The 19,681-nt window shown below is 34.3% G+C and overlaps 1 protein-coding gene across 1 annotated transcript in view; it reads left to right on the top strand.

Moving 5' to 3' along the window:
• ABCD2 (ATP binding cassette subfamily D member 2) overlaps window positions 1-19,681 on the top strand; it is a 68,007-nt gene that overhangs the window by 4,745 nt on the left and 43,581 nt on the right. The window contains exons 3-6 of the mRNA XM_037848270.1: window positions 5,434-5,555; window positions 7,722-7,890; window positions 8,610-8,704; window positions 10,718-10,863. Of these exons, the coding sequence (XP_037704198.1) occupies window positions 5,434-5,555; window positions 7,722-7,890; window positions 8,610-8,704; window positions 10,718-10,863 (532 nt within the window). The remainder of the gene's footprint in view (window positions 1-5,433; window positions 5,556-7,721; window positions 7,891-8,609; window positions 8,705-10,717; window positions 10,864-19,681) is intronic.

The raw sequence follows: 19,681 nt of genomic DNA on the forward strand, positions 1-19,681 counted from the left end.
CACGCATAAAATACGGGATTCCCATATACTGTGCTTTTGTATAGTACCAGGCAACTAGTAAGACTCAGGTGGAAGCAGTTGTTGATACAGTCTCACCTTGTGAGCTCTGGTCAGATTGCTGGGTTAAAATGCTGGTTCTTCTGCTCGCTAGCTTTTGACCTTGGGCAAGTGATTTAACTTTCCTGTGCCTCAATTTCCTCATCTCCAAAGTGGGGAGGAATTATAGCAGGATTGTTGTGAGGATTAAAGCACCTCAAATATGTAAAGTGCTTAGACCAGGGCCTAATCATAGCTGGCATGATTCCTTTTGTTAAAGAAGCAAGGCATTTGAAAATGATTAGGAAGTCAGAGGTGAAAATACAGAAAGGAAGAAGAATCTGTATAGGTTTTGCTCTGGAGAGGAAAAAAAAGCTCTATTGTAGATTTACTATATTATCCACGTACAACTTTAAGTGAAATCTTATGGTAAGGACACGGCTATGTTTATATTCAAGTTCACATTTAAAAATTGCATATGGAAGCATACCATTTTCACGTCAGAAGAGATGCTTACAAGTCATCTAGTCTTCTCGAGGCCCTGGGAGGCCTAAAACTTTGCCTAAGGTGACATAGATGGTTAGTGGAAGCACTGAGATGGAAGACACATTATGTAACTCCTAGTGCAGCACTTTTTTCTACTGCACCATGCTGCCTTCATATTTACTATACTGAAACTGATTTTATAAGAGACTTAAATTGGTCTGAGACAAGCTACATGGTACCAAATGGTTGGAAAAGAAACACTGAAATAATTATGTATAGTTTTTAATATTTTTTAAAAGATATGATGTCTTTCTTTGCTTTATATTGAGAAAAACTACAGGTATTTAAAGAAAAGTGTCCTGAGAGCTATAATCTCAATTTTTTAATGTTAGTAAGTAACGTTTCTTCTCTTTATGGCAGGAGCAGTTGTGAGCAAGGCCAGATAAAGCTACATAAAGCTCCCTCCTGCCATACCTTATCACAGCCACCTAGCAGGCAGGGAAGAGAACAGCTAAGCCACTAGCACTGCCAATAGTATGTGCATGTTGGTGATCTGAGAGTGTGAGGTGGTGTTTTGGTTTCCTAGCTGCTAAAATAAACCCCATGCAATGGGTTAGTTTAAACAATGGGAATTTATTGGCTCTCGGTTTTGAGGCTGGGAGAAATCCAAAATTGAGGCATCAGCAAGGCAATACTTTCACCCAGAAGACTATGTCATTCTGGGCCTAGCTGCCAGCTATCCTTGGTCCTTGGCTTTTGTGTCACATGGCAATGCACATGGAGCTGTTTTCTCTTTTCTCTTCCAAGTTCTCTTAACTTCCAACTTCTGGCTGTTTCTGGTGACTTCTCTCTGTCTTACTTCTACTCTGTTTATACAGGATTCCAGTAATCCAGATTAAAGCCCAACCTGATTCAGTTGGGCCACACCTTAACTGAAGTAATATCTTGGTGAGATCTTACAGGTCTACTCCCACCAGAAAGTAGAGCAATACTGGCGTATGGATTTCAATCCACCACAGGTGGCATATGAGAAATTGCAACTGAGAAATTCTGCTAGCAGAATGGAATTAACCCTGCCTGCACCCGAATAACATGGATGGTGTTTTGATTGCTAACATGTACCTCCAATGAAATTATATCCATAGCTCTGACTGCATTATCATATCTTACATTCGAATGCCAAATTATTGAAATTTTATATTATACTGTGGGTCAATTTGGATATAATTTCCCTTTGGTTGGCCAGTTAACATAGCAGTTATTATCAATGCATAACTATGCAGATAAATAGCTATCATTTTTTAAAATATAGCATACATATGGTCAATGGCACAATCACGGGTATACCACTCAATGAACTGTCCTAAAGTGAACACATCCACATAATAATCACTCAGAAGAAATAGAACCTTAACAGCACTCCAGAAGCCCCCATACCTAGATCATAGGTTATACATATATTCAGCTTTAGTAGGTATTGCGAAACAGCTTTCTAAAGGTCTACCAATTAACATTCCCTCCAGTAGTGTATGAGAGCTCTGATTTGCTCTACATCCTTGTCAGTGTTTGATTCTATCATTCTCATTTTAGTCATTCTCATGTATGTATAGTAGTACTTCATAATGGTTTTAATTTGCACTTCTCTGATGACTAATGACATCAAGCACTTTTCATTTGTTTGGTGGCCATTTGGATATCCTTTCTTGTGATGTGCCTTGAAGTCTTTTGCTATATTTAAATTGGCTTATCTGGTTTTCTTATTGATTTGTAAGAGTTCTTATTATTCCAGGTATGAGTCTTTTGTCATCTGTATATATGTAGATGACAAAGCAAATATCTTTTCCAGCTATGTGACTTGCGTTTTTATTCTCATAATGATGTCTAAGAGAAATTTATAAATTTAGTATAGTTTAATTTATCAATCTCTTTTTTTGCCTTTAGTGGTTTTATATCCTGTTTAAGATATCCTTGCTGAATAAAATATCATAAAGATATTCTCATGTTTTATTTTTCTAGAAAATTTGTTTTTTCATTTCACATTCAGATTTTCAATCCATTTAGAACTGGTTTTATGTTTGCTGTGAGGGTGGGGTAAGGCCGTGTGGTTTTGATGGGATTTGCCAATGTGACAAATATAAAAAATAAATGAAGAGTGTAAGAATTAATTTAATTGGAGAGCTATTCATAGTATTACCAAATAGACTCGGGTTATAATTCCAAAGGGAAAAGAGTACAAAGGAATAACCATGGTTTTTTAATCCTTTATCACCTTTCAGCAAAATAGCAATGGATATAACTATGTTTCAACATATACTTATTACTATCTGAGTTCACAGGTAGCAGTAAAATGAGCAGGTATAATGTTAAGGAGTAAATCCTTAAGTAAAGAATTTTTGACAAAATATTATTTAAAACTTTGGTGAAGAAAATAAAATTTGTTGACCTAGGATAAAAGTAGGTGACTATTTTAGGTCATGGATTTATATCTCTGACACAAAGGAATCTGGCCTTGTCATGGAGGTCAGGCTTTGGTTATTTGTGTGCATAACAAAATAACAGTACCTGCTAAAGAACAACAGTAGAATAAAAGTCATATGGAATCTGTGGGGAGCTATTTGTTATTTTATTGCTAAAAGCCTGAAGAAAACTCAATATACATTAATCTGCCAAAGCAACATGGAAATTACCATGCCATATCAAACACCGGTCCATCTGTGTTAGTATTTTTTTTCTTCCCCCTTAGCGTAGGCTGTCAATCAAAGTTACCATCCAAACTCCTCATAACCCTAATTTGTAAAATACCATAATTATTTTAGATCATCAACCAGATTCTCTGTGAACCAAAACTGTTCTTAATGCTCTAAGTGATATAGCTATTCACTGTTTTGGTAACCTGCTGAGAAGTCATTCCTTGTTGCATTTTTTATAGCTATCTAAATTTTACCATGTATTTAAAATATGCCTTTAAAAATACCTACATTCTATTCCCATTCTGTGTATCTAATCATATCTTTAACTCCTCACTTACACCAGTACACATCAGATTTTTTTTCCTCCTTCTTTAATGCATACACCATAAAAGTAGTTTCCTAAAACAATGATTATCAATAGAGCCAGGAGAATAGAGGCCATGCTGTAATATTGTAAAAGATCCCCATGAACTCATGGTGATTTTGATTCTCAGTGAAATTAGTGCCTGACATCAACCTATACTCTAGCCTGATCAGACTATTTATCATTCAATCAGAATTGCTTGGAATTTCCTTCTCTGTGTCATTGCTCATGCTGTACTTGTATCTTATGAAAACTGTATGCCGTCTTCAAGGCCTTCCTCAGTCTACTCCTCCATGAAACATTTCCTGTCCCTTGCAGCAAGAAATAACTTTTGCTTCCTTCAAATATCTCACATTAACCTTCATCGTAGGCTGCCCTGTATAATTGTTTAGGAACTGGTCTTCTCTCTCCTACCAGACCATAAGCTCCTTAAAGGAAGATTCTGAATCACATTTGTCCCTATATGTCCCACAGCACCTTGCCTAATTCCCTGCACATCTAGGTGTTCAGTAAATATTTGCTGGGTGAATTGTACCTTATGTCATGTGTGGATCCCTTTAAAAAAATCAGCTGAGCTGTCTGAGCAAGTAAAGGTAAAAGTATTTGGTAGTCATAGCAGGGCAGAAGTTATAGTTCACATTGTAATAAAAAAAGAGCTTCACACTGAGATAAATCAGATGGAATAAATATATATTAAAAAGCATTTACTGCTATCTATGTCATTGCTAATTTTTTCACTAATTAACAGCATCTAATTTGGAACTTTGGAGATAATCTGTAGAAGTTTCAGGTAGAGAATCAAATTGATGAAAAGATTAAAGTAATGGCCTGGAGAAGGTAATTTTGAAGAATAAGACTAAAAATGAGTAGTTATTTAATAATAGCAATAATAACTAGAAAAAATAATAATAACATTTAGAGTACTACTTCATTTGTATTTCACCTTTAAACCTCATAACAACTCCTTGAGATAGGGTTGTCTGTAATACTATTACTTCCCTCATCATACAGATGAGAAGGTTTGGAGAAGATAAGCGGCTTGTCCTAGGTCACAGAACCAGTAAAGTAGTAGAGTCTGGATATAAATCAAGTCCAACTCCTGACTCTTAACCACAGTTCTGTTTAACAGTTCTTTAAGTTGTTCATCCATCCATCCATTCATCCACCAGATACACATTAAGGAGTACTATGTAGTAGACACTCTGCTAAATACTAAGAACAAAGAATATAACATACAGTTTTGACTCTCAAGGAACTTATAGTCTATTGCAGAGACAGACAAGAGTTTTCAGGGAAAGCTGTACTAAAGACAACTCATGAAGGAGAACAAGCTAGGCAAAAAAAGTAAGTGGCGGGTACTATATTTAATCAGAGGAACTCACATAAGCAAACAGAGGACTGACAAAGTATGGCATGTTTGGGATGTTGGAACATAGAGTGAAAGTTGGTTGAGACAGGTAGACAGGAACTAGATTATAAGGGTCACCTAATTTCCATTTCTATTAAAGAAGCCACTCCAAAATGTTTGCTTATATTCAAGTTAGTAGTATTTTACTGCCCAGCTATAATAAGAGCAGGGAGTTAGATATGGAAAATTGTTGAAAGAATGCAAAGGGAAAATAGTTTGTTCCTATACATTGAATTATTCTAACTCTTCTCCTAGAAAAATAATAAAGCAAATGGAAGCTTTAAACAAACTCTGGTATAAATAGTGCATTTTCAAAAATTCATTATATTTTTAGGAGATTGCTGATACTAATGAAAACTTAATGTGGTTGTTTCAGCCACAATTGAGTTTGTATAAATAAAACATTTAGTTACTTGGAAAAACTCAATAAATTTGTAATTTGCTTTCAGATTTAGAGGATGGCCAGAAACAAGCTATGGTTAGCGAACGGACAGAAGCTTTTACCACTGCTCGGAATTTATTGGCCTCTGGTGCTGATGCTATTGAAAGAATTCTGTCTTCATACAAAGAGGTACTTAGCATTTCTTATTGTCAATTTGATTAAAATAATCTATATGAAAATCAAGAAAAATGTAGATTACCAGGTACACTTAGTATTTTGGAAGCATATCTTTTCTCTACCAAAAATTGCTAAGAGTATAACCAGGATTAAAAGCAGTAACTCCCAAGTGTAATGCTGTTAATACTATGTTTAATTTTTATACCGGTAATTGTTATTCCTCTTTTTTTGTCTATAGTATGACATATTTGTTTTTAACTTAAAAAATTTAAAAAAAAACTTCCCTTAGGTATAGACTCTGGAACCAAAGTGCCTAGATTTAAATTCTTGCTCCAATATTTACAAATTATTTGACCTTGGTCAAGTTCCTTAACCTTTCTGTCTCTGTTTCCTCATCTATAAAATGACTTTGTATACTGACTTTGAAGGATTGTTGTAAATCACATATAAAACCTTCTTGCTTTTCTACATCCTTCCCAACTTCCCTGCAGAGTTTGGGTCTTCCTTCTCTGTATGCACAGTATATCTGCTGTTTTCACGTTATGATTTTATGTCTCCTGCACCAGACCCTGAGCTCTTTGAAAGCAGGGGCTGTCTTACTCATCTTTACATTCCTAATATCCATTTTAATGCTTGAAATATAATACCTGGTCAATAAATGTTCTTTGAAAGGATGGTATTAAGACCTGAAGATATCACAGGGTTAAGATTGAAAATCACCTTATTCAATTCAAATATTGTATAATATTCCCATGGACAGTCATTCTCACCTGTATTACTTACTTTTATGGCTTTCATATCAATATAAATTGCTACAGCATGATTATAAATTTAGCTGCCTAGTAAATCAACCTTGAATAAACCATTTAGAGAGTTACAAATTTTATGACTTTTCTGACAAAACTTTTCTATCTATAACAACTGATTTATTGAATCAGGTTTTTTTTTTGTTGTTGTTGTTAAAGTAAAACCAATTGTTTAGGGCCAAGTAGCCAAAACAACTTAATATTTAAGAAAACTTTCAAACAGTAGTTTTCATAATTTGGAGACATTGTCTTTGGGATAGGTTTTTTGATATAATAAATAGTTTATTATTAAGATTAAATGACAAATAAAGATTTTGCTCACAAAGTATTTTAATGTGAAGTATTATTCTACTAACAGACCTCTCACTCAGTAAGACAAGCAGGAGAGGACTTTTCACAATAATACCCACTCCTTTACTGCCATGTTTTGCAAATGAAAAAAATCTTACACAAATATCAGCATTGTTGTACTATTCTACAATTTATTGTTTTAAGAAACATGCCTTGCTTATTGGTACCAGTTTCACTCAGAAGGATGATCTTGATAGACATCATTTTTTATGATTCCTTGATAACAAGTTGTTCTCTTTATAGAAAAACAGCAGGTAACTCAGCCCAAATTGGACCGCTGGCAGGATACGAGCAAGACATGGTTCTGTTGAGACTTGTGTACTAAAACAGAGCTATATCTCATCTTATAATCTTACCTAGAAAAAAATCATATATTTAGTTTTTTTCTTTGGGCATGCAAATCATGTTTGACTTGAAAAAGAAACTGGATTATGCAATTTGTACTGAAAAGAATTGGTGCTTTTCACTGAACTCCCTCTCAGTATTGGTATCTGCTAACAAGTATTTTCTCTGGCCAAACCTAGGAATTTTGGCAGTTAATTTGGCCCAAGAACACTTATTTCATAATAAGAAATAAATACATTTTTATAAAATAGAAAAAAGATACCAAAGATAAGGGATCATTGTTTTACCAAATGGACTTAAAGCTGTTCACAAAATTTTTAATTTTCTGGGAATAAAGTTTCTCATGAAAATGGGTCAAATCAAAATTTGACTGAAAGATCATTAAATATCACTAAAATCTCAAGTCCTTACATTTCATTTGAACCTTGACGTGAATGAATGAATTTTTAATGATTTTCATAATTTCAATCAAACTTACATTGACATCTTGCTATATTGCTCCCTTGGTAAGCTTTTTACCATCACTAGTTTTAGTATTAGGTATATCATGCTTTTTCTCATGTTCAATAAAAAAGAATCCTTAAGGTTAAATCAAGAAGCTTATATGATTACATATCTGTTTAATAGTCTGCCTTGTGTATAATAACTCTGTTTTATTTCTCTGTGTTGGCTTTAGGTCACTGAATTAGCAGGCTATACTGCTCGAGTGTACAATATGCTGTGGGTCTTTGATGAAGTGAAAAGAGGCATTTATAAAAGAACCACTGTTGTTCAAGAGTCTGAAAGCCATAACAAGAATGAAACTAACGTAGAATTACCGCTCAGTGACACCTTGGAAATCAAAGGTATTAAACTCAAGTGTTTATATATTTCTCCTATATTTAAGTGTTTATTTTATCAACAGAACACAATACTGTTTGTAAGATAGCTTTTAACAGTTAAAAGGAACCAACATTTAGTTATTTAAATAGTTATTCCTAAAGTTAGTATCACAGTATGAGCGGTTGCAGGTAATGTCACCAAAATAAAACCATTATTATCCTTCTTTTATTTAGGACAAAATTTTCAGCATTTTTTAAAACTGCACATATGGCAGAATGAATTATTTGCTTTTAAAATTCAACTAACAACTAGAATTAGAGATAATATCATAGTGTTATCCAATATTTTTTAAGTCAACTTTAAATAATATTATTCCAGGTTTTAATTCCTTTTTTGCAGTACCGTGTTTTTTCTGTAGTAAAAGTTAACATAGGGAAATAAAGTAGTTGTAAAAAATATCACTGGGTTGTTTCAGATGAAGTGAGAATTAGCCTTGTTCTTGTAATAATCTTTAGATTATTATAAAATGGTGTTTCTGAGATTTTCCAAATAGATGTATCAAATTGTCCAAATTTACATTAAATTTTGTTTCAAGTATAGATTATCTCTATTTATAATTGTTTCTGTGATTTATTACTGTGAAATTATGTTTAATTAATTCATCTCTTATGCTACATTGTGTTTTAAGTTATTTAACGGTAACATGATAACTGTGTAACTTAAACTATTCCTTAACTTGTAGGAAAAGTTATTGATGTGGATCATGGAATTATTTGTGAAAATGTACCCATAATTACACCAACAGGAGAAGTGGTGGCTTCCAGGCTAAACTTCAAAGTAAGATGATATTCAAGAATCTTCTGATTGTTGCCATCACTCTAATACAAAACAACTCAGAATTCATATACCTTATATTAAATACTTGGAGAAGCTTATGGAAAGGAGGGGAAATCAAGAAAGGTATGCACAGAGGCTCAATTATAGAAGCAGTTACCACCCCAGAGAGCAGAAAGAAAGAGAAATTTGATTTCTACTGCTTTATTTCCTGGTTAAAAATTAAAATTACAGTGCACTGAGAGCCAATACAAGGTAACTTTGGAACAATAGGAAATTTCCTCAGAAATTAATGTCTGGAATTAAACTTAATATTTTTTCCTTTTAGGAATTATTTTTTAAATACACACTTTTATTCTAATACATTTATTAAAATATGAAGGTAGGGGTCATTAGCGTATTTAATTCTAAGTTACACTCTGAATTTAATATCTATTTTAGATAATTATATCTAATTTTAGGAAAAATGATCAGAATATTCATTAAATTGGAATTTAGTTTTTAACTCTGTTGAGAATATGAGTCATTTGATATTTGAATTCTCCTAGTCTTGATGACAAAAACTAAGATGTGAAACTATTCAATAAACCTAAGCCCTAATTTAAAACATTACAAAATTCAGACTACATTTTGGAATGCAAGTACAAAATAATTTGTCTGTCTTGGACAGCACTGTATTTCCAATGCCTAAAAGACTGTCAGGCACGTGGTAGGCATTCAACAAATGTTTTCAGAGGAAATATCTAATTACATAGCTAGAATGTAAACCTGAACTATACTTTTACTTTACAAATACTTACTACATTCATTCCCAGTTCCATTATCTGACCTCCATCCTAACCATACTTTCTTCCTTCTTTCTTCCTTCCCTTTCTTCTTCCCTCTTTCTCCCTCTCTACCTGCTTTCCACAACAAGATCTGGATTCATGTTATGCATAGCACAAGAGTCATGAAGAATAGACATGGAAGTGGTCCCTTGTAATGATATTATGCTAATAATATACTGCTTTATCATCTTTGTTTTTTCAGTGTAATATATTCTACATCATTGATACTTGGGTGTTTGTCTCCATATATACAGAGTTCTCTCTAGAGACATCCTATGGATTTCTACCTCCTTTTCTTTCATATTATATTAATTTTTATATCACTTATTTAAAAATACCATTTGTTCTTAATAAGAGTAGATTAAATTCTCTAATGGTGTTCTTATTCCTTGTTCAACACCCTGGAAATACCCTAGTAAGACAGCTTCTTGATCCTGTTGAGTGGAATGGGAATTCATGAATAGGATTCTAAAGGGAAGCATCCAATAGATAATGGGTACATAGTTTGTTTTATTTAGGGATATTTTATATACAAATATATGTTTTAATTTAATCACTAGCCATAAGACTAAACTACAGTCCTTTTGCTTTCCTCTGTCTTGTTTGGTAAATGTATTTTTTCCATCTGTGAATAAAACACGATTAGAATCATCTTACCTCTCTGATTATGGGCTTTTATGATTTCTGTAGCATTTTAGACTGCTGAATTTCAAAATTAAACAACCTGGCTGGCTCTTAGGATTCCTGTGCTTTGTAGCTAATAACTGCAACTGACTTTCAATTGTATTTGACTTCAATATAAATTTAATCAAATATTAATATAAATAAAATAATTTTTAATATATTTTAATTTAAAAATTTATGGTTTCTCTTATTTCCCATGTGATTATGTTTTTTCTGTATGTGCGTAGTATCTGATAACATCTCGATTACGATTTTGAGAAGCCAGTACTCATTCCTCGAAGATCCGTTTTCTTTGGAATTGAATTATTTTATGATGCTTGTAGGTTCAGAGCATAGTCAAAAGTCAAAATTGGTGTTCTTAACTCTGATATATTTTCCTTTGATTCCTTGCCCGTCCTAGGTTGTCATGTATTTGAAAGTTGTTTCTTTAACAAATCACTTTAAAATGCTGCCAAATGAAATCATTTTTCAAAATTGCAGTTTATAATTTTATTTCTTACCTTAGGTACAAGAAGGAATGCATCTTTTGATAACTGGTCCCAACGGTTGTGGGAAAAGTTCTCTCTTCAGAATTTTAAGTGGGCTGTGGCCTGTGTATGAAGGAGTCCTCTATAAACCACCTCCCCAACATATGTTCTATATTCCGCAAAGGTAGGTAATTTTTTTATACCACAAGAAACAGTTCCCTCTTGCTTTGATTTTCCTGATTCCTTTGGCTCTTCAGTTTGTACTTTTTAAAGAACATTTTCCATGAGAGATCTATTAAGAAATAAAAGTTCAGTCAACTCAAAAAGTTTCATTACTGCATTAATTGTAATAGTCTTCCAGGACAGGAACACTTTGTTTCATTGTCATGTCTGTCTGGATGTAATGAATACTCAAAGACTGCTGGTGTTAGTCTGAAGGAATAGCAAGCTATTCTGAAAAATTATTAGATTACCTTAGATGTCAGACTATTTCTTCTCACAGAAAAAAAACAGTGCTTGGAAAGTTTACTGTCCTCTCAATCATGTAGAGTAATTTATATATTCTGAAATTGTTTATTCATGTTTAAGATCCTCTATAAAATAGACCTTATTAAAATTATGCTATATGATTAATCATGGGCTTTGAAATTACCTTAATTACAATAGTTTTCACCCAGAATGAGTGTAAAGTAAGCATGAAAATATTTTAAAAGAACATTGTTTCTTCATAAGTCTTTAGCCATCTTTCCTCATAATTTAGAAATGTTGAGACACAAATTGGTGCACTTCAGAATTTGGAATATTCATTGTGGAAGAGAGAAAATGCAGTTTGAAGAAGAGGCATGCTTCACACTCATCTGGCCCAGTAATTCTCCCATCTGTCATCCCTCTGATTTAAGTAAACATCATGGAACAGTCCCACTGTCTGAGGGGACTAACCTGTGGAGGCTGGTAGAGCACCTACACTGGAAAGATAGTACCAGAACAAATATAAAAGTTACATCAAGTGTAGTGCTCTCACATGTCTCTCATGCCCCCTTTCCTTTGTTGGAAATTTCATGTACCATTCTGCCCACTAGTCTAATTTTTAGGTCACATTTTGTTGTTAGTCAGATGAGGTTTTGTGGTTTTTTTTTTTCTTTAGTAAGGCCAGTTTTAGTAGTAGGAAACTACCTGGAGTATAAATGGATGCAGAACCACATCAGCAATTTAAGAAAATATGGACATGAGCAGTGTCATGGATATTTTTGTTTAACACAAAATAGAAACAACTTGTGATACCAGAATTACCGTCTCTTTCTGTCTGTGCATAAACATCCTTTGGGAAACCTTCTAATTCTGAAAGTTTAAATTTCGGAACATTGATTCATCAAGTAGAACTTGATTTTAATTTTTATTTAGATTGTAAAACATAGAATTATGAGGAAAATATTCAGTATTTTATCAGAATTCTACTCTCCTAATGCAAATAAAAGTACATAAATAATAAATTTTACATTTATAGCTACTTTAGGTTTTAAATATAATATAAAAGATATAATTCTTGAATATGACTGTGATCTGAGCAGTATAAGACCTTTCTACTTTCTACAGCATTAAAAAAAGTGCATAAATTCCAGTCTTTGCCCAGAGAGATCTATGTTATTTTGTAACAAACGTAAATCACTGCAAAACTTTTCTTAGTTGTGAAATTTACTGTTGCCTAAGCAAGAAGGTCAACTACAACCTAGTTTAATTTAAGGATAAAAATGAGAATAAGAAGTCTATTTTTTAGACTAAAAATGTTTTTTATAATTACTGTTAAAAATCATTTTACCATAATTTCATGAGTTCTAGAAACACAAAATATTGTATTTATGTTTAAGTTTTTCTAGGACTATTTTTTTCTTACAAAAAGCATAGACTTTATTAAAATGCATATGTAAACTAAAGTATTCATTTCTTTCATTCTAGAATTTGCTAACCAGGTAGAAAATAATCTTATAAGTGTTTATGATTTAAGAGAAAGCTACTATACAACCTATTTCAAAATATTTGTCATTAGGTAATCTTAAGCATTTCTTTTTAGGATATTCTCATTAATGAACATTGTAATGTAACATTTAATTGCGTTAATGTAAAAGAATAGAGTAGGTTAACTTCTAGTTTGGCAAAAAAAGCTAAAAGTTCAATATGGAATTGAAGCTTGTATAGTTACTGAGTGAATTTCATAAGCCACAAGCAGACTTTTACAAAAATCTCCCTGTATTCAGTTTTCATCACTGAAAGACTTCTTGGTAGATGATGGATCTTTTTATGCAGTGATCAAATGTACATTAATGGGGTAAAATAGAGTGGGTTATGTTAAAGTGGATTTCTAATAAAGTCATGTAGTGTATAGAAGACAAGAGTGAACTCCTGAGGGAAAAAAAATTCTAATTAAGCTTATTAGGCCACTTACTTTTTTTAAAACACATCCTCACAAAGATTGCAGCTATGGCTCAATTTGCAAAGTAAGAAATCTGAATTCCTAAGAAATTGTGAAAAGACTTCAATGTTTTCTAAGTTAATGTTTTGAAATATTTTAGCAAGACTAATAATGAGAACCTGATAAAAGAAAATCTGGGCCTCAGTTCAAAAATACAAGTAAAGAGTTGTGCTGGATAAGTTAGTTTCAAATACAGCATCCCTTCATCCTATCTTCATTACTGGTTGTATAAGATAACTACTGGAACACTTGATAAAGTGTTTAGAAGAAATGTTTCATCCAAAATGTAGATTATCCACTTTAGAGTGGAAGCTGCACGGTAAAATGCTTAGTTTTGCTCAGGCAGTACTTCTTAAAATATCTGGGAATTTTAGGCTGTTTGAAATTGATTTTCCTGAGCATTGCAACTAGACTGTTAAACCATTGATTGAAACTCCTTCCCCCCTGCTAGATTAGCCATCCTGACCCTCAGGAAAAGTCTTCCGCTTAGATAGAGATCCTGAATTTGTTTTGTCAATTCTTGGTACAGGTTCTTTATTTTCCCAACTACCTAAGGGTAGATTTGTGGTCTCCTGCTCTTGGTCTCACTAATCCCTTTGTCTGTTTCTGCCTTCAACCATTAGTGCTCCCCAAACCCAGCCTTTTATTAGGTTAGCTTACCTGCTGACAAAACCAAATGTTATAATATGCTAATATTCACCAAACTGAGAAATTGAAACCTTGATGGGATTGGGAGAACAGAGAGGGAGGAAGAGAGGGAGGAAGGAAGGAAGGAGAGAAAAAGAACGGAGGGAAGAAGGGAGGGAGAGAAGGTAGGAAGGAAGGAGGGAAAAGGTTGAAAGAGATAGAGAGAGATGAACAGGAAAACAGAAGATAATAGGTATCTAATGACAAAAGATGGTGAAATCTTGGGTTCCCTTACACTACTTATTTTTTTTTTAATCTTCATTTTCTTGAGATATATTCACATACCACGCAGTCATACAAAACAAATCGTACATTCGATTGTTCACAGTACCATTACATAGTTGTACATTCATCACCTAAATCAATCCCTGACACCTTCATTAGCACACACACAAAAATAACAAGAATAATAGTTAAAGTGAAAAAGAGCAATTGAAGTGAAAAAGAACACTGGGTACCTTTGTCTGTTTGTCTGTTTGTTTCCTTCCCCTATTTTTCTACTCATCCATCCATAAACTAGACAAAGTGGAGTGTGGTCCTTATGGCTTTCCCAATCCCATTGTCACCCCTCATAAGCTCCATTTTTATACAGTTGTCTTCGAGATTCATGGGTTCTGGGTTGTAGTTTGATAGTTTCAGGTATCCACCACCAGCTACCCCAATTCTTTAGAACCTAAAAAGGGTTGTCTAAATTGTGCGTAAGAGTGCCCACCAGAGTGACCTCTCGGCTCCTTTTGGAATCTCTTTGCCACTGAAGCTTATTTCATTTCCTTTCACATCCCCCTTTTGGTCAAGAAGATGTTCTCCATCCCACAATGCCAGGTCTACATTCCTCTCTGGGAGTCATATTCCACGTTGCCAGGGAGATTCACTCCCCTGGGTGTCTGATCCCACGTAGAGGGGAGGGCAGTGATTTCACCTTTCAAGCTGGCTTAGCTAGAGAGAGAGGGCCACATCTGAGCAACAAAGAGGCATTCGGGAGGAGGCTCTTAGGCACAATTATAGGGAGGCCTAGCCTCTCCTTTGCAGCAACCGTCCTCCCAAGGGTAAAACCTATGGTAGAGGGCTCAACCCATCAAACCACCAGTCCCCTATGTCTGTGGTCATGTTAGCAACCATCGAGGTGGGGTAGGCCAATACCACTGCATTATCCACAGGCTCCTCAAGGGGGCACTACATATTTTTTTTCCTTTTTTTTTTTTTTTTTAAACTTTTTTTTCTTTTTTAAATCAACTGTATGAAAAAAAAATAAAATAAAATAAAATAAAATAAATTAAAAAAAAACATACAATAAAAGAATATTTCAAAGAGACCATAACAAGGGAGTAAGAAAAAGACAACTAACCTAAGATAACTGCTTTACGTCCAACCTGTTCCTACTTTACCCCAAGAAAGTTACCTAATATAGCAACATTTCTGTGAACTTGTTCCTAGTATATCCATCAGAAATTAACAGACCATAGTTATTCCTGGGCATCCCCAGAACGTTAAATAGCTTATCTGTTCTTCTTGGATTATTGTTCCCCCTTCCTTAATTGCTCTCTATTGCTAGTTCCCCTTCATTCTACATTATAAACCATTTGTTTTACATTTTTCAAAGTTCACATTAGTGGTAGCATATAATATTTCTCTTTTTGTGCCTGGCTTATTTCGCTCAGCATTATGTCTTCAAGGTTCATCCATGTTGTCATATGTTTCACCAGATCGTTCCTTCTTACTGCCGTGTAGTATTCCATCGTGTGTATGTACTACATTTTATTTATCCACTCATCTGTTGAAGGACATTTGGGTTGTTTCCATCTCTTGGCAATTGTGAATAATGCTGCTATGAACATTGGCGTGCAGATATCTGTTCGTGTCGCTGCTTTCCGATCTTCCGGGTATATACCGAGAAGTGCAATCGCTGGATCGAATGGTAACTCTATATCTAGTTTTCTAAGGAACTGCCAGACTGACTTCCAGAGTGGCTGAACCATTATACAGTCCCACCAACAATGAATAACAGTTCCAATTTCTCCACATCCCCTCCAGCATTTGTAGTTTCCTGTTTGTTTAATGGCAGCCACTCTAATCGTTGTTAGATGGTATCTCATTGTGGTCTTAATTTGCATCTCTCTAATAGCTAGTGAAGCTGAACATTTTTTCATGTGTTTCTTGGCCATTTGTATTTCCTCTTCAGAGAACTGTCTTTTCATATCTTTTGCCCATTTTATAATTGGCCTGTCTGTACTATTGTCTTTGAGTTGTAGGATTTCTTTATATATGCAAGATATCAGTCTTTTGTCAGATACATGGTTTCCAAAAATTTTTCCCATTGAGTTGGCTGCCTCTTTAACTTTTTGAGAAATTCCTTTGAGGTGCAGAAACTTCTAAGCTTGAGGAGTTCCCATTTATCTATTTTTTCTTTTGTTGCTTGTGCTTTGGGTGTAAAGTCTAGGAAGTGGCCGCCTAATACAAGGTCTTGAAGATGTTTTCCTACATTATCTTCTAGGAGTACTACGGTACTTTCTTTTATATTGAGATCTTTCGTCCATTTTGAGTTAATTTTTGTGTAGGGTGTGAGGTAGGGGTCCTCTCATTCTTTTGGATATGGATATCCAACTCTCCCAGCACCATTTGTTGAAAAGACCATTATGACTCAGTTCAGTGATTTTGGGGACCTTATCAAAGATCAGTCGGCCATAGATCTGAAGGTCTATCTCTGAATTCTCAATTCGATTCCATTGATCTATATGTCTGTCTTTGTGCCAGTACCATGCTGTTTTGACAACTGTGGCTTTATAATAAGCTTCAAAGTCAGGGAGTGTAAGTCCTCCCACTTCGTTTTTCTGTTTTAGAGTGTCTTTAGCAATTCGAGGCATCTTCCTTTTCCAAATAAATTTGATAACTAGCTTTTCCAAGTCTGCAAAGTAGGTTGTTGGAATTTTGATTGGGATTGCATTGAATCTGTAGATGAGTTTGGGTAGAATTGACATCTTAATGACATTTAGCCTTCCTATCCATGAACATGGAATATTTTTCCATCTTTTAAGGTCCCCTTCTATTTCTTTTAGTAGAGTTATGTAGTTTTCTTTGTATAGGTCTTTTACATCTTTGGTTAAGTTTATTCCTAGGTACTTGATTTTTTTAGTTGCTATTGAAAATGGTATCTTTTTCTTGAGTGTCTCTTCAGTTTGTTCCTTTCTAGCATATAGAAACATTACTGACTTATGTGCATTAATGTTGTATCCCGCTACTTTGCTAAATTTGTTTATTAGCTCTAGTAGCTGTATCGTCGATTTCTCAGGGTTTTCCAGATATAAGATCGTATCATCTGCAAACAATGACAGTTTTACTTCTTCCTTTCCAATTTGGATGCCTTTTATTTCTTTGTCTTGCCAGATTGCCCTGGCTAGCACTTCCAGCACAATGTTGAATAACAGTGGTGACAGTGGGCATCCTTGTCTTGTTCCTGATCTTAGAGGGAAGGCTTTCAGTCTCTCACCATTGAGTACTATGCTGGCTGTGGGTTTTTCATATATGCTCTTTATCATACGAGGAAGTTTCCTTCAATTCTTACCTTTTGAAGTGTTTTTATCAAAAACGGATGTTGGATTTTGTCAAATGCTTTTTCAGCATCTATTGAGATGATCAATTGATTTTTCCCTTTCGAATTTTTCATGTGTTGTAAAACATTGATTGATTTTCTTATGTTGAACCATCCTTGCATGCCTGGAATGAACCCCACTTGGTCATGGTGTATGATTTTTTTAATGTGTCTTTGGATTCGATTTGCAAGTATTTTGTTGAGGATTTTTGCATCTATATTCATTAGGGAGATTGGCCAGTAGTTTTCCTTTTTTGTAGCATCTTTGCCTGGTTTTGGTATTAGATTGATGTTAGCTTCATAAAATGAGTTAGGTAGTGTTCCATTTTCTTCAGTGTTTTGAAAGAGTTTGAGTAAGATTGGTGTCAGTTCTTTCTGAAAAGTTTGGTAGAATTCCCCGTGAAGCCATCTGGCCCTGGGCATTTATTTGTGGGAGGATTTTTGATGACTGATTGGATCTCTTTGCTTGTGATGGGTTGATTGAGGTCTTCTATTTCTTCTCTGGTCACTGTAGGTTGTTCATATGTTTCCAGGAAATTGTCCATTTCCTCTACATTATCCAGTTTGCTGCCATACAGTTGTTCATAGTATCCTCTTATAATTTTTTTAATTTCTTCAGGATCTACAGTTATGTCACCTTTTTCATTCATTATTTTGCTTATATGGGTCTTCTCTCTTTTTGATTTTGTCATTCTAGCTAGGGGCTTGTCAATCTTGTTGATCTTCTCAAAGAACCAACTTTTGGTGATATTTATCCTCTCTATTGTTTTTTTGTTCTCTATGTCATTTATTTCTGCTTTAATCTTTGTTATTTCTTTTCTTGTACTTGGTTTAGGATTGGTTTGCTGTTCATTTTCTAGCTTCTTCAGTTGATCCATTAGTTCTTTGATTTTGGCTCTTTCTTCCTTTTTAATATATGCATTTAGTGCTATAAATTTCCCCCTCAGCACTGCTTTTGCTGCATCCCATAGGTTTTGGTATGTTGTGTTCTCATTTTCATTCGTCTCTATATATTTAGCAATTTCTCTTGCTATTTCTTCTTTAACCCACTGATTGTTTAGGAATGTGTTGTTTAACCTCCAGGTATTTGTGAATTTTCTAAGTCTCTGATGGTTATTGACTTCTAATTGTATTCCATTGTGGTCAGAGAATGTGCTTTGAATAATGTCAATCTTTTTAAATTTATTGAGGCTTGTTTTATGTCCCAGCATATGATCTATTCTGGAGAAAGTTCTGTGAGCACTAGAAAAGTATGGGTATCCTGGTGATTTGGGATGTAATGTTCTGTAGATGTCTGTTAAATCTAATTCATTTATCAGATTGTTTAGGTTTTCAATTTCCTTATTGGTCTTGTGTCTGGTTGATCTATCTATAGGAGACAGTGATGTGTTGAAGTCTCCCACAATTATTGTGGAAACATCAATTGCTTCCTTTAGTTTTGCCAGTGTTTCTCTCATGTATTTTGTGGCACTTTGATTGGGTGCATAGACATTTATGATTGTTATTTCTTCTTGTTGAATTGCCCGTTTTGTTAGTATGTAGTGGCCTTCTTTGTCTCTCAAAACATCCCTGCATTTAAAGTCTATTTTATCTGAGATTAATATTGCTACACCTGCTTTCTTTTGGCTGTAGCTTGCATGAAATATTTTTTTCCGTCCTTTCACTTTCAATTTCTTTGTGTCCCTGTGTCTAAGATGAGTCTCTTGTATGCAACATATTGATGGTTCATTTTTTTTGATCCATTCTGTGAATCTATATCTTTTAATTGGGGATTTTAATCCATTTACATTCAACGTTATAACCTTGAAGGCATTTCTTGAATCAGCCATCTTATCCTTTGGTTTATGTTTATCATATATATTTTGCCCCTCTCTGTATTAATATCCTTTATTGTACCGATACCGAATCTCTTTAGTACTGAACCTTTCTGCAAGTCTCTCTGTCCTTTCTTTGTTTCTCTGTCTGTAGGGCTCCCTTTAGTATCTCCAGTAGGGCAGGTCTCTTGTTAGCAAATTCTCTCAGCATTTGTTTGTCTGTGAAAAATTTAAGCTCTCCCTCAAATTTGAAGGAGAGCTCTGCTGGATAAAGTATTCTTGGTTGGAAATTTTTCTCACTCAGAATTTTAAATATATCGTGCCACTGCCTTCTTGCCTCCATGGTGGCTGCTGAGTAGTCACTACTTAGTCTTATGCTGTTTCCTTTGTATGTGGTGAATTGCTTTTCTCTTGCTGCTTTCAGAACTTTCTCCTTCTCTTCTGTGTT

Source organism: Choloepus didactylus, chromosome 8 (assembly GCF_015220235.1).
Source record: "Choloepus didactylus isolate mChoDid1 chromosome 8, mChoDid1.pri, whole genome shotgun sequence".
Taxonomy (NCBI): domain Eukaryota; kingdom Metazoa; phylum Chordata; class Mammalia; order Pilosa; family Megalonychidae; genus Choloepus; species Choloepus didactylus.